The sequence below is a fragment of the Coenobita brevimanus genome, chromosome 108, assembly GCF_032717465.1.
Source record: "Coenobita brevimanus isolate Jiangsu-jjx chromosome 108, ASM3271746v2, whole genome shotgun sequence".
NCBI lineage: Eukaryota > Metazoa > Arthropoda > Malacostraca > Decapoda > Coenobitidae > Coenobita > Coenobita brevimanus.
Window position 1 is genome coordinate 12,394,989 of NC_137061.1, and position 21,073 is coordinate 12,416,061.

Here is a 21,073-nt window from a genome sequence, read left to right on the forward strand (position 1 = left end):
GCCAGGTCAGATTTTAAGTGTGCCATAGCCTCATTCCTTGTTTGCTGAAGTAACTGCTGAGATGGACGCTGTGGGAAGTGAATGGAAAGATGAAGGATGGAGTCATCAGCGTATGAGTGGAAAGGGTTAGATGTACGGCTTAGAAGGCCATTGATGAACAAAAGAAAGACAGTTAGTGATAGGACAGAGCCCTGAGGAACACCAATATTGATAGCTCTAGAAGAACAGTGGCCGTCTACAACTGCAGCTACAGAATGATCACAAAGGAAGCTATATATGAAGGACAGAAACTGTAAGAAGGCAATATGGAAATTAGAGATTTACGCCAGACTCGATTGAAAGCCTTTTGAGATATCAAGTGCAGTGGCAAAGCTTTCGCCAAAGTCCCAAAAGGAGGATGACCAGGAGTCTGAATGGTAGATGAGAAGATCGCCAGTGGATCATCCCTGGCAGAACTCATACTGATGATCAGAAAGAAGGTTGTGACAGGAAAGATGACTTAAAAATTTTCTGCTAAGAATAGACTTAAAAACTCTTGAAATATAGGATGTTAAAGCAATTGGACGATAGTTAGAGGGTAGGGAATGGTCACCCTTCTTTGGGACTGGCTGAATGAGAGCAAACTTCCAGCAAGAAGAAAAGGTACAAGTTGACACACAAAGGCGAAAGAGTTTACCTAGGCAGGGTGTAAGCACAGAAGCACAGTTCTTGAGGACAACAAGAAGGACCCCATCAGTCCCATATGCCTTCTTAGTACTGAGGCCAGTGATGGCAGAAAATACATCAACTGAAGAAATTTCAATGTCAGCATGAGGAAGTCCGAGGGGGGAAGTGATGGAGGGACAGCATCAGAATCGTCTAGGGTGGAAATGGAGGAGAAAGTCTGAGCAAAGAGTTCTACTTTATCAGTAGAAGAAATAGCTATAGAGCCATGAGGATGGAAAAGAGGAGGAAAGGATGATGAGGTTTTTGGCAAGGTGTCAGAAGTGGGAAGAATTCGAGTTGGAGAGTTCAGAGCAATAGTATGGATGAAATTACTTTTTGCACAGCGAAGAAAAGACTTAACACGATTCCGGGCAGAAACATCAAAAAGATGCGATTCAGGGGTGGGTTGGCTCCGGTACCTTTTGTAGGCCCTCTCCTTGTTGTGGACAGCATTAGAACAAGCGTGATTAAACCAAGGTTTGTTTGCATTAGTCAAAGGATGTAAGAAAGGAATGTATGCTTCCATGCCCGAGAGAATAGCTTCCATGTGCAAGGGACATACAGATGGCTCCCGGCCATGGAAGCAATAATCATTCAATGGAAATTCAAAGAAGTACTGCCTAAAGGTCTCCCAATCCGCAGCTCCAAAGTGCCACAACCGATGTTTCTTTGGAGGATCCACAGGCTGTACTGGAGCGATAGGACAGGTTAAGGTGATACAGTTGTGATCAAAGGAGCCCAATGGCGAGAAAATAACAGCATAAGCAGAAGGATTAGTTGTAAGGAAGAGGTCAATTATGCTGGAATTCTCCAAGTCCCAGCATATGGGTACGGTGCTGTACAAGTTGCTCTAGGTCACTGAGGATAGAAAAGATGTAGGCTTGCTCACCAGGTGGATCAGTGAAAGGAGAGTTGAGCCAAAGGTGGTGGTAAACATTGAAATCTCCCAGAATGGAGACTTAAGAGAAACGAGAAATGGATACAATGTGTTCCATCTTAGAAGTAAGATGGATGAAGAATTTTTCATAGTCAGTAGAATCAGGGGATAAGTAAACAGTGCAGATACATTTAGTCAGAGAATGACAGGAAAGCCGAAGCCAGAGAGTAGAGAAACTGGAAGATTCAAGTTCAGGAACATGAGAGCAAGATATTTCGTTGCATACATATGCACAACAGTCACCTTTGACTTTAAAATGAGTACAGTATAAAGAAAGTAGGAGGATACAGAGAAGGGCTTGCTATCAGTCGCCTCAGACAGCTGAGTCTCCGTTAGGAAGAGAAGGTGAGGTTTAGAGAGGTGGTACTCAACAACGACAAATTTGGAGGAAAGGCCATGAATGTTGCTGAAATGAAGAAGATGTGAGACAGACAGTGGTTCCAGGCATCTCGCTGGGTTGTCACTGGGAGAGGGGCGGAAGATGGGGGCGTTTATGGTCCCCCCACCCCCTAAGGACTCCGAGGCTTGTTGCTGAGATGCCATTTTGCTAATTTTGAATAGGAAGTGTAGTGTGTAACATGCATGCAGACTGGTGCTGACAGTAAGAGGAACTTGTACTGGAGAGCATGCTGGCCTACTCTCTGTGTTACTGAAAGACTGAAAACGTTCAGCAAAGGGGGGATGGTCAGGAGCTAGTCCTGAGGGCTGATGACACGGGAGCTCCAGCTCTGTCATCAGCTTTCCATCCACCTTGGGAGTACTGCTCTGCTCGACTGGTGCTACAGTGTGATAAGTGGTATGGGGGATGAAGCTGTAGTTTGGGGAGGGGAGTTAAATGATCATGTAGGTGAAGCAGCTCAAACATATGAAGGGGTACATTGGGACGCACATATGGTATGAGGAACGTGGAAGGGGAAAGGATACTCGAGTTTGGGGAGGCAATGAACATGACTGTGTGCAACATATATTTTAGGCAAAGAGAGAATAGGTTGATTACATACAAGTCTGGTGGCAAATGGGCCAGTGCACTGAGTGCTCCTGCCATCTGGTAGGAGTCTGTGAACATCTCCCTGAAATGTGTTCCGTGGGTTTCAAAGATAAATGTTTCTATGCACTTTCATGTAGTTTCCTCAAATCACAAAATTTTTCAAATGCCTTTGTGTGTAAGTGGCATTAGAAGAAGAAGAAAAAAAAAAATCGTAAAACAGGAATATCACCTCCAGGGAATTAACTTCTACATACAATCTGCTATTCAATAAACATCCCTTATAATTGGTGTAAGACTATAACATGGCAAATAAATGGAGAAATGTTTTCATGCACAAATTTTGCCGTATTTTAAAATTCGCTGCCGGAGCAAAGTAAGACATGTTTTCCTGGTTGCTATCCACTCAACACCTCTTCTACACCGTGTCTCCCACAAGCTATGACGTTTGATGTCCATCTTTGATGGAAACCTGGCCTGTCCTTTCACTTGTTTTATGAATGGGTGCTGGTCTGCATTGAAAGTTGAATCTGATTTGCAGTCAGCCATGGCGCAAACAAAGTTCGTCGTTTTGCTAACTGTTCTTACTGTTAGTGTCACGCAACCAAGTGATCCCTATCACAGACGCACCTCGCCAGTCTCGTTTGTTTACTGTCATACGTGTGACAGAGGCGAGTCTATTATCTATCTATTTATTGCCTGATGCCTTAATCCCATAAGGGGTGGCCACAAACAAATCACTTCCATGTCACCCTGTCCCCTGCCATTTCATTGCCCTGCTCCCACCTCACACACTCCTCTCTCATATACCTCTCCATTCCATCCCTCCATCTCATCCTCAGCCTCCCCCTCCCTCTCCCCCCCTCCACCTCACTCACATACACTCTCCTCGTCACATACACTCTCCATCCTCTCCACATGTCCAAACCACCTCAGCATTTTTCTCCTAACGCTTTTTATCACATCCACATCCACATCACAATGCTCCTTCACTTCCTCATTCGTCAGTCTGTCTCTCCATGTGACTCCACAGGCTCCTCTTAAATAACTCATTTCCACTGCTCTCACTCTTGACTTCTGTCCCTCCAACAAGGTCCAAGCTTCACTTCCATACATTAGAGTTGGTATCACAATACTGTCATGTAGTAGCTTTTTCACTTCCATGTTCATTTCTCTGTTTCTTATCACTGCTTTCAAAGAACCAGCAACCTTTCTTCCCTGCTGTACCCTTTCAAGCACTTCACCCTCTAAACTTCCATCCATACCATCACACTACCCAAGTACTTAAATGCACTCACATTTTCCATTTCCTCCTCATCTAGCCTCACTGTACATACTCTCACTTCACTTCTCTCGAAGATAATAACTTTGCTCTTCCCTACATTCACCTTTAGATTCCGTTTCTTACACACTCTCCCAAACTCCTCCACCAAGCCTTGTAGCTCCCCTTCGTCTTCACTTAACAACACAGTATCAGAGCCGAGTACCATTTGGAAATGTCACATGGCGAAGTTATCCACATCTTTCATCACTGTTTTTAAGAAATGGAAATCTTATTACCCTTATTTGAATTATTTACCATCTTTATACATACATGAAGGCAATATTTCCACATAAACCCTCTTTAACCCGTTAACTGCTCTATACAGTACGGGCTGTTCCAAGTGCAACCGCTCAATACAGCCCTGGCTATGCAGGTAAATTTCGTATATGGTGCCATGGTGACCAAGGCCGACCCATGCAAGGATGTTTGAGCCTTCAAAACCGAAACCGAAACCAAAACCGAAAAAGAAAATGAAAACCGTACATTCCAATAGAGAATCAGACACTTCAATGTTCATCCATGGCTTTACCAAGGTAAATACTGAGCAAATATTTTGCTACTATATACTTTGGCATGTGTTCTCTCAATTCCTTTGTTACTATATACTTTGGCATGTGTTCTCTCAATTCCTAAGCCAAAATTTGGCCTTTGGGAAATTTCATTTTTACCCCTATGTCTGCGCACCATGGACACCTCCAAAAAAATGCCATATGCAGTTAACAGGTTAATACATCCCTAGAAATCACCTGACAGACAGAGTAGAGCATATGTTTGAATACTATTTTTTTTCCCAACCCATCTTCTTTACAAGGCCATGAATATTGCAGAACCCTTAGTTTTGTTGTGTAAACCTGATGTTCAATATAACAACACCCAGTTTTTGCTGGCTTTGAGTAGATTAACATCAAATATTGGTAACTGTAACCCTCACACCTGCAAATAATGCATCTGGGAGAAGTTCATAGACTCCCACCATATGGCAGGACCACTCAGTGCACTGGCCCATAGTAGTCAGTCAAGCAAGCTACTTTCTGGTCAGAAGGGCTGATATGAGGTTGGTGAGAGATGTTAAAGTTATAGGGAGAGATGCGTGTGTGCAGCAATATAAGTTATTGATATGTGACATGGTGCTTAACGAGCAAGTGGTGAAGAAGAAGACTTATGCACCTAGGAGGAAAATATGAAGTTGAAAAACCAAGCAGTAAGGGATGCCTTCTACAGAGAGAGGAGAAGAGTGGTGACTGAACAGGGAGCTGTTGACACGTGTTAATCAACAGTACAGAGCTCTCAAGAACAATCTCCTGAGAGTTCCTGATTCAGTATATGGATGGACAAGGTCTCCTTGCCCCACAAGACTTAAGGTAACATGGTGGTGGGATGAGGGTGTAGAAGCTGCAGATGAGGAGAAAGGAAGGTTTTTTCGGGAATAGGAAAGGGGCCGTAACAAAGAGGAATGCCTGGCTGCCAATAGTAGGTGAGGAAAGGAGTATATAGGGAAAAATCTGAGTCTCAGAGACTTTTACTCGATAACCTAGTGTTGAAAGGAAGAATATGATATTTAAGGTGGCACATTAAATGAAGAGGGAAAACAGGGACATCATAGGTGAGCATTGTGTGAAGAATGATGAAGGAAAGGTAGTACTGTAATGAACAGTGAGGAAACTGAAGATGCCTGGAGAAAGCATTATAACCAGTTGCTGAATAAGGACACTGACTGGAACAGCGAAAGTTTGGAGTCAGTGGATCCTGTGTTTGGCTCTTGGCCTTTAACTGATGCTGCTAATGCGAGCAGGGCAATAGGCAGAAAGCAGGTGGGGAAAGGAGCAGGTGTGTCTGGGTTGACTAATGAAGTGCTGAAGGCCTTACGAGAAATAGAAGAGGGATTAGTTACTGATTTGATATGATTATATATGAATGCGTTGTCCTAGATGACTGGCTTAACAGTGTGAATGTAAATGTGTACAAGGGGAAGGACAATGCCCTTGAAAGAGGTAATTATAGAGGCATAAAACTCTTGGACAAGAAAATAAAGGTAATGGAGAGAGTCCTAGAATGTATAATTAGGGAAAGAGTGAATATTTATGAGATGCAGATTGGGTTTAGCTCAGGCAAAGGGACCACTGATGCCATATTCATGGTCCAAATGATTAAGGAAAAATACATAGGAAAGAAAAGGGAGTTGCACTTTGTTTTAGTTTATTTGGAAAAGGTTTTGGCAGGGAGTGGTTGGTTAGAGTGGTTATAGCTATGTACATGGGTCCTGACACACAGGTGAGAGTGAATGGAGATTTGAGTAATTTTTCCATGAATGATGGCATGCATCAGGGGTCAGTCTTGTGCCCTTTATTGTCAGGGTGCTTGAAATTCTCTCAAGTGACTTCAGAGACGGACTCCCATGGGAGATGCTGTATGGTATTGACTTGTTCTTGATTGCAGACAATACAAAGGAGGCAGAGGAATGATTTAGGAAGAGGACAGACAGAATGGGGCACAAGCATTTGAGAGCAGATGCAGATAAAACAAAGGTGATGATACTGTATACTGTACTGGGCTGGGAACAGTACTGTCAAAGCAGAGGGAGAATGGCCAAATGTGTGTGTTTATTTTATTTTTTTTTTTAAATAATAGAACAGAGGAAGGAAAAAAAAAAAAAAATAATCCATACACCAGATTACTGGTGTCCTCCATTCATAAAAAATCTGTAACAGTTGGACTTGAACAACTGTAGGTTGAAGTTTAGGTGGAAACAACTATGGGGAAGCAAGTTCCAAAAAAGACGCAGTTCGGGGAACTAAAGATTTCTGATAAGCAGAAGTTCTGCAATATGGCTGTATGACATTCCAGTCATGGGTGCTACCAGATGCCTGTGTGGCACAGGGGAAGGCATGGAGAGGTGGGAGAATGGGTGCTACTTTGCCTGAGCATTTGCCATAAAGTATCTGTAAAATAATGCAAGGGGGGCAACATTTCTTGTTACCTGTTGGGGAGTTAGTTTATTTGTAGTAGCATAGTTATTAATAATTCTAAAAGCTTTCTTCTGAATTTTGTCTAGCTGTTTTAGTGCAACCTCCCAACATCCACTCCACAAGGGTGAGCAATATTCCAGTGAGAGCGCACATGACTCTTATAAACTATAGCCAGCTGCTCGTCAGTGAAGAAGCTACAAACTCTGTACAATAATCCAGGTTTCTTTCAGGTGGTCTTAGTAAGTGATCTGACACGAATGGACCAGCTGAGGTAACTGTTAAGTGAAATATCAAGAATTTCAATACTTTTGGAGACAGGAAAATTAGTAACACTGAAGGCACTATAGGAATCTGGCAATATCTGTCTATTAATAAACTGTAATTATTTGGTTTTACTTGGCAACAGTGAAAGATGAGTTTTGGGCGAGAGTAGAAGCATGTATGGATAAGTTTGAGAGGAGCGAGAGAGTGCTGTTGATTGGAGACATGAATGGCAAAGTTGGGAATGTACGAGTGGATGGAGTGGTTGGTCAGTGGGGTGTGCCAGCTGACGTAGATGGGAATGGTAGTGCTTTGGTGGACATTTGTGCTTGTAAGGGGTTGGCAATAGCCAACACCTACTTTCGTCATAAGATGATCCACCGGTATACATGGAGAGTAATGAGGAGGATTGATGGTGAACTTGTTGAACGAAAGGCAATGATAGACTAAGTGTGTGTGGATGAGCGAATGAGAAGACAAGTGTTGGATGCAAGAGTGTGGAGAGGGTGGGGGAATGGAGTCTCGGACCATCACTTAGTGATGGCCAAGGTAGAGATGCAAAGAAAGTGGTTGAGGAGACGAAGGGGAAGACAGGAGGTAGCAGCTCCTGTGAGAAGAGTGGAGAAATTGCAAGATAGTGAGAAAATGACAAAGTATAAGAGCACAGTGGAAGAAAGATTGGGAAGGTATGAGCTAGAGCAGATGGAAGGGATGGAAGACGTATGTAAGATATTCACGGAAGAGATAGGCGCAGCGTGTGAGGCGGTTTGTGGAATGAGGAGGAGATGCAAGGGTGTGCAAGGACAGAATGGTGGAATGATGAGGTGAAACGAGCTGTGGAACAAAAGAAGAAGGCATATAGTGAATGCTTGGTGAGTAGAGGTAGGGGAGAAGATGAGAGAGAGAAGAGAGAGGTATATGTGAGCAAGAGAAGGGAGGTTAAGAGACTGGTGAATGAGAGTAAGAAGAAAGTGGATGAAGAGATTGGGAGGAATCTGAGTGTGAAATGGAGGGAGAGTAAGAAATTGTTTTGGAAGGAGTTAAGAAAGTAAGGCAGTGTGAAAGGGGAAATAGTAGGGGAGTGAAAGATAAGAATAACAGATTGTTGGTGGAGAAGAGAAAGAAATTGAGAAGATGGAAGGAGCACTTTGAGGATTTGTTGAATGTAGAGAGTGATAGCAGTGTGAGTATAAGTGGTTGGGGAATGGCTGGGAGAAGAAGAGATGAGAGGAGGGAGGAAGAGATCAGTAGGGCGGAAGTAGTGGAAGCGATGAAGAAGATTAAGTTGGGAAAGGCCCCAGGAATTCATGGAGTGTGTGGTGAAATGCTTAGGTATGGGGGTGAGATTGTTGTGGAGTGGCTATGGAAGTTGTGTAGATTGACTTGGGAAGAGGGAAGGGTTCCAGAGGACTGGAAATCAGGTATAATTGTTACTTTATACAAAGGAAAGGGGGAGAGAGAAGTATGTGGTAACCATAGGGGTATTTGCCTTAGTGTGACTGGTAAAATATATGGTAGAATACTCATTGATAGGGTTAGGCATATGACAGAGAAGCTAGTTGGAGAAGAACAAGGGGGATTTAGGAAGGGAAAAGGGTGTGTAGATCAGATATTTGTTCTAAGATGTTTAGTGGAGAAGTATCTAGAGAAGGGAAGGAAAGTGTATGCTGCCTTCATGGACTTGGAGAAAGCTTATGACAGAATAGATAGGCAAGGTATGTGGAAGGTATTAAGAATATATGGAGTGGATGGGAAATTGCTGAGTGCTGTGAAGAGTACGTACGAGGGAGCTAGGGCTACGGTGCGAGTGGATGGTGAGCTGAGTGAGTTCTTTGATCTCAATGTGGGACTGAAACAGGGTTGTGTGATGTCTCCTTGGCTGTTTAATATATACATGGATGGGGTTGTAAAGGAGGTGCAAGGTAGGGCAGTGGATGTGGGGCTGGCCCTAATGAATGAGGGTGAGATTTGGAGGCTTCTGGTGTTGCTGTTTGCTGATGATACAGTATTGTTGAGTGAAGATGAATGGGAGTTGCAAGGTTTGGTGAATGAATTTGGGACAGTGTGTAGGAGGAGGAATTTGAAAGTTAATGGTTAGCTATCTAACCATCCCCCTTTGCTGACCTTTTCAGTGTGACAGTAACATGGAGAGTAGACCAGCATACTCCCCCAAACATTTCCTCTAACTATCTATGCACTACACCACATGCACTTTATATTTCACACAACGTATCCCACTACGTTACGGGGGTTGGCGTCAGGAAGGGCATGTGGCCAGAAAACTTTGCCCCCGTTACCTAGTGGCGGACTTCTGGGGGGAGGCGTGGTGGGGGTTCCGCCGGCATAGATCATTGGTCCAGGGCGAGATGGGACTCGGGCCTGTGCTAGAGGGTACAGGGCATTGCGGTTCCCAGGCTGCCGCTTCCGCCCAATAGAGAGGGGCCCGAACCTGGGAGTAGCGCCCCAGGAGGCTGCCCTATCAGTGGGTGTATAATGGCGGGATAGTTGCAGTGCCAAGACGCGCTTGGAGGGTGTCCCTGCAGCTGTCCTGGCAGGGTGCCCCGAGGCCACTACCACAGCCACTGGTAAGCTGGTGGGCTAGGGGTCCCAGATCCATTGCCTGGACCTGGGACTGTGCAGTGAGTGGGACCTGTGCTGTGTCTGTCCCCCTTTATTAATATTGAAGATGACAAAACAAAATAAGTTTCAAAGCAAGCCTGAGGACAGTAAATCACCCATGGGGATGATGGTGGGTTCATGGAATGTGGGAAGTTTGAGGGGAAGAGCAGGGGAAGTCCTCGAGGCATTCAGTAGGAGGTGGGTGGATGTGGCGTGTTTGCAGGAAGTCCGGTACAGGGGTGGATCAGCCAGAACGACTGTTGGAAGGGACTGTTGCTATAAGTTGTTTTGGCAGGGGGGGACAGACGGATATGGAGGTGTTGGTATGATGGTTGCGGAGAAATGGGTGGAATATGTTATGAATGTTTTGAGAGTATGCGATAGGATATTGGTAGTGAAAATTCTGTTGGGAAGCAAGATAGCTGCGATTATCTCGGGATATGCTCCACAGGCAGGATTGGATGAATCAGAGAAAGATAGATTTTGGGATGATTTAATACGTGTAGTGGGTGGTATGCGGGATGATGAGATAGTGATTTTGGGAGGGAACTTAAATGGTCATGTAGGTGAAGCAGCACAAGGTTATGAAGGAGTGCATGGGGGATGTGCGTATGGTCTAAGGAATGCAGAAGGGGTAAGGATACTCGAGTTTCGGGAGGCAACGGACATGATTGTGTGCAACACATATTTTAGGAAAAGAGAGAGTACGTTCTTTACGTATGAGTCTGGGGGAAATAGCAGTCAGATAAATTATTTTCTGGTTAGGAGGGCCGATAGGAGGTTAGTGAGGGATGTTAAAGTTATAGGAAGTGAGGAGTGTGTGCAGCAGCACAAACTATTGATTTGTGATATGGTGCTTAAAGAACAAGTGATGAAAAAGAGGACTTATGTACCTAGGAGGAAAATATGGAAGCTGAAAAACCAAGTAGTAAGGGATGCCTTCTATAGCGAGTTGAGGAGAGTGGTGGCTGAACAGGGAGCTTTAGACAGAGGCGTTAATGAACAGTACAGAGCCCTCAAGAACAATTTCTAGAGAGTTACTGATGTAACATGCGGTTGGACAAAAGGACCACCAAGACATAAAGTAACTTGGTGGTGGGATGAGGGTGTAGAAGCTGCAGTTAAGGAAAAAAGAAGGCTTTTCTGGGAATGGAAGAAGGGTCGTAGCAAAGAGGAATATCTGGCTGCCAAGAATAGGGCTAGAAGAGAGGTATATAGGGCAAAGTCTGAGTCACAGAGACAATTACTTGATAACCTAAATCATGGGGAAAGGAAAAATATATTTAGGGTGGCAGGTCATGTGAAGAGGGATAATAGGGATATTATAGGTGAGCACTGTGTGAAGAATGATGAAGGAAGGGTAGTGGTGAACAGTGAGGATATTAAAGATGCATGGAGAGAGCATTATAACTGGTTGCTGAATGAGGAGTTTGACTGGGACAGGGAAGGTTTGGAGCCAGCAGATCCAGTGTCTGGCCCTTGGCCTCTGATTGATACTGCTACTGTGAGTGAGGCAATAGGCAGGATGAGGGTGGGGAAGGCAGCAGGTGTGTCTGGGTTGACTGCTGAAATGTTGAAGGCCTCAGGCGATATAGGGGTGAGTTTGGTCACTGACCTGATAAATAGGATTATTTATGAGTGTGTTGTCCCAGATGATTGGCTGAAGAATGTAATTGTAAATGTGTATAAAGAGAAGGGTAATGTCCTGGAAAGAGGAAATTATAGAGGTATAAAGCTTTTAGATCAGATAATGAAGGTAATGGAAAGAGTTTTAGAAGGTATGATTAGAGAAAGAGTGAATATTGATGAGATGCAGTTTGGGTTTATGCCAGGTAGGGGGACCACTGATGACATATTCATTGTTCGACAGCTTCAGGAAAAATATATTGGTAGGAGAGGGGATCTTTATTATGTTTTTGTTGATTTGGAAAAGACCTTTGACAGAGTCCCTAGAGAGGTGGTGAAGTGGGCAATGAGAAAGCTTGGCTTGGAGGAGTGGCTGGTTAGGGTGGTTATGGCCATGTATGTGGGTGCTCACACCCAGTTTTCCGTGAATGTTGGTGTGCATCAGGGGTCAGTCTTGAGTCCCTTGTTGTTTATCAAGGTACTTGAAGCCCTTTCACGTGACTTTAGAAACGGACTCCCGTGGGAGTTGTTGTATGCTAATGATTTGGTGTTGATTGCAGAGAACGAAAGGGAGGCGGAGGAAAGGTTTGGGAAGTGGAGAGATGGTATGGGGCAAAAGGGTTTAAGGGTAAATGCAGATAAAACAAAAGTGATGATATCTAGGGTTGGTGGCGGTACTGTCAAAGACGAGGGAGAGTGGCCATGTGCAGTTTGCCACAAGGGCGTGGGAAGTAATTCCATCTTGTGTGGGGTGTGTGATAAATGGGTGCATAAGAGATGTAGTGGTATCAGAGGTAGACTGCGAGATAATGCTGACTTTATGTGTACGGCGTGCCGGGGTGAGCAGGTGGAGATTGTCAGACGTGAAAGGATTGAACTTGCTGGTGAAGCTCTTGAGTGTGTGGAAGAGTTTTGTTATTTGGGAGACATGTTGTGTGCTGGAGGTGGGGCTGGAGCTAGCTCTGTGGCTAGGGTGAGATGTGGTTGGAAAAAGTTCAGGGAGCTCTTGCCTCTTCTGACATTGAGAGGGCTCTCCCTGCGTGCTAAGGGATCTTTGTATGCAGCATGTGTTAGGAGTGTAATGCTGTATGGTAGTGAGACCTGGGCAGTGAAGGAGGAAGATGTTCGCCGGCTCAGACGTACAGAAATGACAATGATTAGGTGGATGTGCAGTGCATCCCTGTGTCCAATGCCTGGAGGGGCTGGGTTTACGATGTAAGAGTTGAGAGGTAGGATGGGACTGGAGTGTATTGGTGTTGTGATGAGGAGAGGTAGATTGAGGTGGTTTGGACACGTGGAGAGGATGGGGGATGATAATTGGGTGAGGAAGGTGAAAAGTGTTAATATTGGGGGTGGGGTTATGAGGGGTAGACCGAGAAAGACATGGGACTAGGTCATTAAGTGTGACCTTAGGGTTAAGGGACTGAACAGGGAGGCTGCAATGGATCGTGCAGCATGAAGAGCCGCCATTAGGCGACCAAGGCCAACACATGCAAGCATGTTGGAGCCTTTAAAAACGAAAACGAAACAAAAACGAAAAGTAAAGTTATTGTGTTTGAGAGGAATGAAGTCACAGAGTGTGCAGTGAGGTTGGATGGTGAGGATTTGGAGAATGTGAGTGCATTCAAGTACTTGGGTAGTGTGATAAGTAAGGATGGAACTTTGGGGGATGAAGTGTGTGAAAGGGTACAGCAGGGAAGGAAGGTTGTTGGTACACTGAAAGCAGTGATGAGAAATAGGGAGGTGAGTGTGGAAGTTAAGAAGTCACTGCATGATAGTATTGTGATCCCTACCTTGACGTATGGAAGCGAGGCATGGACCTTGCAAGAGGGGAACAAGTCAAGAGTGAGAGCAGTGGAAATGAGTTACTTGAAAGGAGCATGTGGAGTGACATGGAGGGACAGGTTGACGAATAAAGAAGTGAAGGAACGTTGTGGGGTAGTTGTGGATTGGTTGAGAAGATTAAGAGAAATACACTGAGGTGGTTTGGACATGTGGAGAGAATGGAGAATGAAAGACTGACTAAGAGGGTGTATGTAGGTGAGGCAGAGGGAGGGAGAGGAAGGGGTAGACCGAGGATGAGATGAAGGGATGGAGTTGAGAGGTATATGAGGGAGGGGGGGGGGTGAGTTGGGGGGAGAGTAATCAAATGGTGGGTGACAGAGCGACTTGGAGGCATTTTGTCTGCGGCCACCCTTTGCGGGATTAGGGCGTCGGGCTATAGATAGATAGATAGATAGACTTGCATTAAATGAGACAAGGTTATTTTGTCTCCATTCAGTAATCCTGGATGAGTCTTGATTTATGGAGATGGCTGAACTAAGTTATGGGTTACTTTGTGAATGGGTGTTTAAGTGTGAATGAACTGTGAAGTGTTGAGTCATCTGCATACGAATGGATGGGATTATGGGTGACAGATAAGAGACCATTAATATGAATTAGGAACAGGGTTGGAGCCAGAACTGACCCCTGTGGCTTGCCAGCTTTAACTGAGAGGAAACTGGAATATACATCATCTACTTTTATCTTTCTGTCACTGAGATATGAGGAAAGCAGAGGAACAAAAGACATACTCCATAGCAAGGGAGTTTGGACAGCAGGGAACAGTGCCCCACTGTCAAAGCTTTAGAAATATCAAGTGCTACTGCATGAGCTTCTCCATGTTGGTCAATTGACTGATGGATGGTATGAGTCAAATTAAGCATATCAATGGTGGATCTTTTGTGGGATAAACCATACAGTTGATCACTAATTAAGTAATTGGAGGTATATGAGAGAGGGGGGTGTGAGTTGGGAGCAGGGCAGTGAAATGGCGGGGGACAGGGCGACTTGGAGGCGATTTGTTTGTGGCCACCCCAAACGGGACTGAGGCGTCTGGCAATAGACAGATAGATAGATTCAAGATGTTTAACTATGTGCTTATTCATTACGATTTCAAGGGTGTGGGAAGAATGGATGTGGAGAGGTTGCATTAAAACAACTAGCCAAAATTCAGAACAAAGCTGCTGGAAATATTAATAATCCTGCTATTATAAATAAACTACCTCCCCTACAAGTAAGAAGGAATGTTGCCTCCCTTGAATTACTTTACAGATATTTTTATGGCATGTGCTCAGACAAAGTTGCGTCCATTGTGTCACCTCTCCATGCCTTCCCTCGTGCTACACAGGCATCTGGTAGCACTCATGACTGGAATGTCACACAGCCACATTGCAGAACTTCTGCCTATCAGAATTCTTTTATTCCCCGAACTGCAATGCTCTGGAACTCGCTTCCCTGGAGTTGTTTCCCCCCCCCAAACTTCAACCTACAACTGTTCAAGTCCAACTGATACAGATATTTTATGAATGGAGAACACCAGTAATCTGATGCATGGATTATCTCTTTTTATTCATTTGTTTTTCCTTCAACTGTTCTGTTATTAAAAAAAAAAAAAAAAAAAAAAAAAAAATCATCTTGTGCATTATTTGTGATAAGTGGATGAGTAAGAGATGTACTGGTATTGCAGGCACAGTGTGAGATAATGCCACTTTTGTGTGTGTGTGCAGTGTGTCATGGAGGGCATGTAGAGACCATCAGGCGTGAAAGTATTAATCCTACTGGCAAGTCTCTTGAGTGTGTGGAAGAGCTTTGTTATTTGGGATACATGTTACGTGGTGGAGGTGGGGTTGGACCTAGCTCTATGGTGAGGTTAAGAAGTGGTTGCAGAAGTACAGGGTGCTGCTGCCTCTCCTGGCAGTGGGAGGGCTCTCCCTCCATGCTAAGAGATCTTTGTATGCAGCATGTGTTAGGAGAGCAATGCCGTATGGCACTGAGACCTGGGTAGGAAAGGAAGACAATAATTGTAGGCTCTATCTATCTATTACCAGACACCTCAATCCCGTTTGGGGTGGCCACAAACAAATCGCCTCCACGTTCCCCTGTCCTCCACCATTTCATTGCCCTGCTCCCAATTCACACACCCCCTCTCTTATATACCTCTCCACCCCCATCCCTTCATCTCATCCTCGGCCTCCCCCTCCCTCTCCCCCCCACCACCTCACTCACATACACTTTCTTCATCAGTCTTTCACCCTCCATCCTCTCTACATGGCCAAACCACCTCAGTGTATTCCTCCTAACGCTTCCTATCACATCCACATCCACACCACAATGCTTCTTTATATCCTCATTTGTCAGCCTATCTCTCCATGTGACTCCACAGGCTCCTCTTAAATAACTCATTTCCACTGCTCTCATTCTTGACTTGTGTCCTTCCACCAACAGCCAAGCTTCACTTCCATACATTAGAGGTGATATCACAATACTATCATGTTGTAACTTTTTCACTTCCATGCTCACTTCCCTGTTTCTTAACACTGCTTTCAAAGAACCAGCAACCTTTCTTCCCTGCTGTACCCTTTCAAGCACTTCACCCTCCAAACTTCCATCATTACTCATCACACTTTCCAAGTACTTGAATGTACTCACATTTTCCAATTCCTCACCATCCAACCTTGCTGTACATTCACTGACTTCACCTCTCTCAAAGACCATTAGTTTACTCTTCCCTACATTCACCTTTAGATTCCATTTCTTACACACTCTCCCAAACTCATCCACCAAGCCTTGCAGCTCCCCTTTGTTTTCACTCAACAACACAGTATCATCTGCAAACAACAGTACAGGGAGTTTCCAAACACTATCCTCTCTTACCAGGGCCACTCCAACATCCACTACCCTGCCTTGTACCTCTTTTATTACCCCATCCATGTACAGATTGAACAACCATGGAGACATGACACATCCCTGTACCCAACCTTCAAAGAGAAAAATTCACTCAGTTCACCATCCACATGCACTGCAGCCTTAGCACCATCATACATACTCTTCACAGCATTCAACAACTTCCCATCTACTCCATATATTAGTAATACTTTCCACAATCCTTGTCTATCCACCCTGTCATATGCTTTCTCCAAATCCACGAAAGCCGCATACAACTTCTTTCCCTTCTCTAGAGACTTTTCCACTAAAGATCTAAGAATGAATATCTGATCTACACAACCTCTTCCCTTCCTAAAGCCTCCCTGTTCTTCTCCAACTAGTTCCTCTGTTCTTTCTCTAACTCTGTCAATAAGTATCCTACCATACACTTTTCCTATTACAGTATACTGTACTAAGAAGACAAATGCCCCTATGATTACCACACACTTCTTTTTCCCCTTTTCCTTTGTACAAGGGAATAATTATACCTGACTTCCAATCCTCCGAGACTCTACCTTCCTCCCAGGCCAATCTGCACATCTTCCACATCCATTCTACTACTATCTCTCCCCCATGCTTCAGCATTTCACCACACACTCCATCAATTCCTGGAGCTTTCCCCAATTTAACTTTCTTCATTGCTTCCACAACTTCTATCCTACTGATTTCTTCCTGTCTTCTCACCTCCCTCCTTCTCCCAGCCATTCCCCAGCCACTTATACTCGCATTACTTCCATCCTCTACTTTCAACAATTCCTTAAAGTGTTCTCTCCATCTGCTCACTTTTTCTCCCTTCTCCACTAGTAATTTACCATTTTTATCTTTCACTCCCCTGCTAACTTCACTCCCCTGCTAACTTCACTTCCACCCTGTCTTACTCTCTTCACCTCTTTCCAGAACATTTTGTAGGCTCAAATGTACAAAATGACAATGATACATGGATATGTGGTGTGTCCTTTAATGTGGGACCAGGGGGCCTGGGATTACGACTGAAGAGTTGAGAGTAAGGATGGGACTGGAATGTATTGGTTTTGTGATGAAGAGGGGTAGACGGAGATGGTCTGGGATGTGGAGAACATGGAGGATGACAACTGGGTGTGGAAAGAGGGAAGTGTGAACATTATAAGACCTGGGACGAGGCCACGGAGTGTGACCTCAGGGATAAGAGACTACATAGCCAGGATGCCAGTGATTGTGCAGCATGGAGAGGTGCCATTAGGTGACCAAGGCTGACGCATGCAAGCATGTTTGAGCATTTATAAATGATATGACTATTTAGTTTTTTAAACAAGTGACTCATGAGTGTGTGGAGGGGTTCATAGAGACTGTTTTAGACTACTTCTCCACAAAATGTCTCCCATCCCTCCTCTCAACTCTTCAAACACACACCTAGTTCTCCCGGCCTTGCATTCAAGGATGCACTACACATCGATCTATCATTGTCGTTTCTGTATGTTTGAGCCTTTGAATATTCTTTTCCTTTACTAACCAGTCTCACTGCCATACAGCAATACACTCCTAACAAATGCCTTTTCTCCCAACAGCTGAATAAAATCATCTGGAAATCACAAGAATAAGCATAAGAAAGCATCACCACTCTCACAATATAAAATGGTAACAGACAATCCCCTCTTATCTCCTTCTACACGTAGAAACCCGAGGCTAGGCTACTGTAGTCCAGTACATGTAAGGGTAGATGCCCAGCCAACTTCTCTTGGTAGCATTTCATTATCAATACACCTCATCACCTTTTGGAGAATGAATCTAAGGAAGGCCAGCACTCCAAATGGGGCATTTGAATCACAATAGAGGGTCTGTTCAGACCTGACATAAATCCCTAATCAGTTTCAACTCAGTTGACAGCCAAGTGTTTTCAGATTGGAGGGTTGAACTGACTAGTAACCAAGGACACTCAATACCTACTGCATTTGTTCTAACCTGACAAAATCCTCTCACAAGTTTCAGCTCAGAGCTGATGGTGAAGTGCCATCAGACTGGAGGACTGAACTTACTAGTAACCAAGGACACTCAATCCTTACTAGGTTCATCAGATTTCATGCAACCATAACTAAGTGTTCACACTGTAGGACTGGCCCGGTTCCATCAAGTGAAAACATATCATCTATATAAGGAGACTCATTTCTACCTCACTATTTACTCCAATCCAATTTTATACAACCACAGCCGAGTATTCTAGCTATGAGACTGGCCTGGTTCCATCAAGTGATATAAACTGACTTCATGACTCATTCCTACCTCATAAGTTACACTTATCCAATATCAGTTAGCCATCAAGTTCCATCAAGTGGAACAAACTGACTATAACTGCCTTCAACTCACATCATCCTCCAGCATAAAGCCACCCTCCTTCTCCAATGGCTTGATGGCAAAAAGTCCAGTCCCGGCCAACCGGGTTACGTCCACTGGCACATCTGTACGAATTCGACATGTGTCCACCAATAACTGCAGCTTTCCCATACACAAAGGCTCGTACGATAACCTCAAGCTGAAACATGGAAATAATTATGATGACGATAAATATTACTATAAAACACCATTATCATCATTAGCATCCCCATCCCTTTTATTCCCACCTAATGATGGGGTAAAGCAAGGTACAGAAACTAATGAAAGAGAAAAATAAGACAGAAGGAGAATTAGGTAGTAATACTTTCTAATTCTTAACAATATCTAACTCAATCCTGCACCATCTTTAAACATACTTGGGGCTTCAGTCTCTTGGGATTTATCTTAGATCATATTACTCTCTTGTAAAATCTTCTTCCAAGAGATTAGGTGTGCCATGCCGAATCTGTGCCTTCCTTACCCCCACACAATTGTTGACTTTATACATGGGAATTATTCGCCACTGTGTAGAGTACAACTCTCACATGTGGGGAGGCTCCCCACACACAGTTCTTCTCAACAGGGTGGAGTTGAAGGCTTTTTGCCTCACTAACTCTCCTCCTCTTCAACCTCTGTCTCTTTGTCACACTGTTGCATCTTTATATCTTTACTATTGCTACTTCAATGGCCGCTGCTCCTCTGAACTGTCTACGTGCATCCCTCTAACACTACGCCGGGCAGATAGCATCCGTCTAGCAACAAACTCTCATCCCTTTTCTGTCCAACTCTCTAATGCAAGAGTTAACTCTTACTCCCAGTCCTTTATGTATGCAATGGGTCAACTCTGGAACTGTCTCTCTCTGTCTGTATTTCCTACTGCCGATGATGTCCAGTCTTTCAAACACAGTATGATCAGGCCTCTCAAATTGAACGGATCTTGAATTTGCCTCTCTGTTATCTTGTTTTTGTTTTTCCCTGGAGGGAAGAATCTTGTAGGCTCCTGGCCTTTGGTTCTTTCTTCACTGCATTGGAAAAAAAAAAAAAAAACTAATACAGATACAGTATTACTACTACTAATAATAATGACAGATGGATATGGGGGTGTGCTGGTTAGGGAGAAATGGTTGGAATATGTCACAAATGTTATGAGTGTAAGTGATAGGACAAGAGCAGTGAAAATTTTGTTCAATGGGATGGTGTTTGGAATTGTTTTTTTTTTTTATACACGAAGAAGACACTAAAGGCCACAAGCCCGCAAATATTGTTCCTTCCGAGAGAAAAACAAAATACAAGAGAGAGCCAAATTCACGATCCGATCATTTCGAGATGCCTGGACACACGCATTTGAAACACTGGAGATCATAGGAAGCTGGAAACACAGACAGAGGGAGATAGTTCCAGAGTTGACCTGTTGCATAAATGAAGGACTGGGAGTAACAGTTAACTCTTGTGTTAGAGAGTTGGACAGAAAAGGGATGAGAGTTTGCTGCTAGACAGGTGCTACGCACCCTTCATAGAGATGGAGAAATGCATGCAGACAGTTCAGAGGAGCAGTGACCATTAAAGCAGCGACAGAAAAGAGATAATGATGCAACAGTGCGATGAAGAGACAGAGGTTGAAGGGAGTCAGTAAGAAGAGAAGAGTTAATGAGACGAAAAGCCTTTGACTCCACCCTATTGAGAAGAGCTGTATGTGGAGAGCCTCCCCACACATGACAGTTGTACTCTAAACAGGGGCTGATAAAACCCCTGTATAGAGTCAACAATTGTGCAGGGGTAAAGAAGGAACAGAGTCGGCTTAGCACACCTAATCGCTTGGGAGCAGATTTTACAAAAGATGTAATATGATCTTTCCAAGATAAGTCCTGAGTAAATGAAACTCCAAGCATGTTCAAGGATGATGCAGGATTAAGCTGAATATCATTAAACATTAGTGGGTATACCTGTGGAAGATTTTGTCAGGTTGATAGGTGTAAACACTGAGTCTTAGATACATTAAAAACAACCAGATTATTTTTACCCCAGGCAGAGATCCGAGCAAAGTCAGACATTAGGTGTGCCATAGCCTCATCCCTTGCCTGATGAAGTAACTGTTGAGATGGACGTTGTGGGAACCGAATGGAAAGATGAAGGGTGGAGTCATCAGCGTATGAGTGGATAGGGTTAGATGTACAGCTTAGAAGGTCATTGATGAATAAAAGGAAGAGAGTTGGTGATAGGACAGAGCCCTGAGGAACAACACTGTTGACAGATCTAGGAGAAGAATGATGGCTGTCTACAACAGTGGCTATAGAACGAGCAGAAAGGAAGCTAGCGATGAAGGCACAGATAGAAGGATAGAAACCGTAAGAGGGCAGTTTGGAAATTAAAGATTAATGCCAGACTCGATTGAAAGCCTTTGAGATGTCAAGTGCAATGGCAAAAGCTCTGGCCAAAGTCCCGAAAGGAGGATGACCACGAGTCTGAAAGGTAGGTGAGAAGATCGTCAGTGGCGCGGCCCTGACGGAATCCATACTGACGATCAGAAAGAAGGTTGTGATAGGAAAGATGCTTTAAAA

General features: G+C 44.1%; 1 protein-coding gene across 2 annotated transcripts in view; it reads right to left on the bottom strand.

Moving 5' to 3' along the window:
• The window catches only part of mRpL15 (mitochondrial ribosomal protein L15), a 70,615-nt gene that overhangs the window by 8,309 nt on the left and 41,233 nt on the right, over positions 1-21,073 (bottom strand). For both annotated transcript variants that reach the window (XM_080285832.1, XM_080285831.1), the window contains exon 3: positions 18,510-18,675. In XM_080285832.1, coding sequence (XP_080141958.1) covers positions 18,510-18,675 — 166 coding nt within the window. The remainder of the gene's footprint in view (positions 1-18,509; positions 18,676-21,073) is intronic.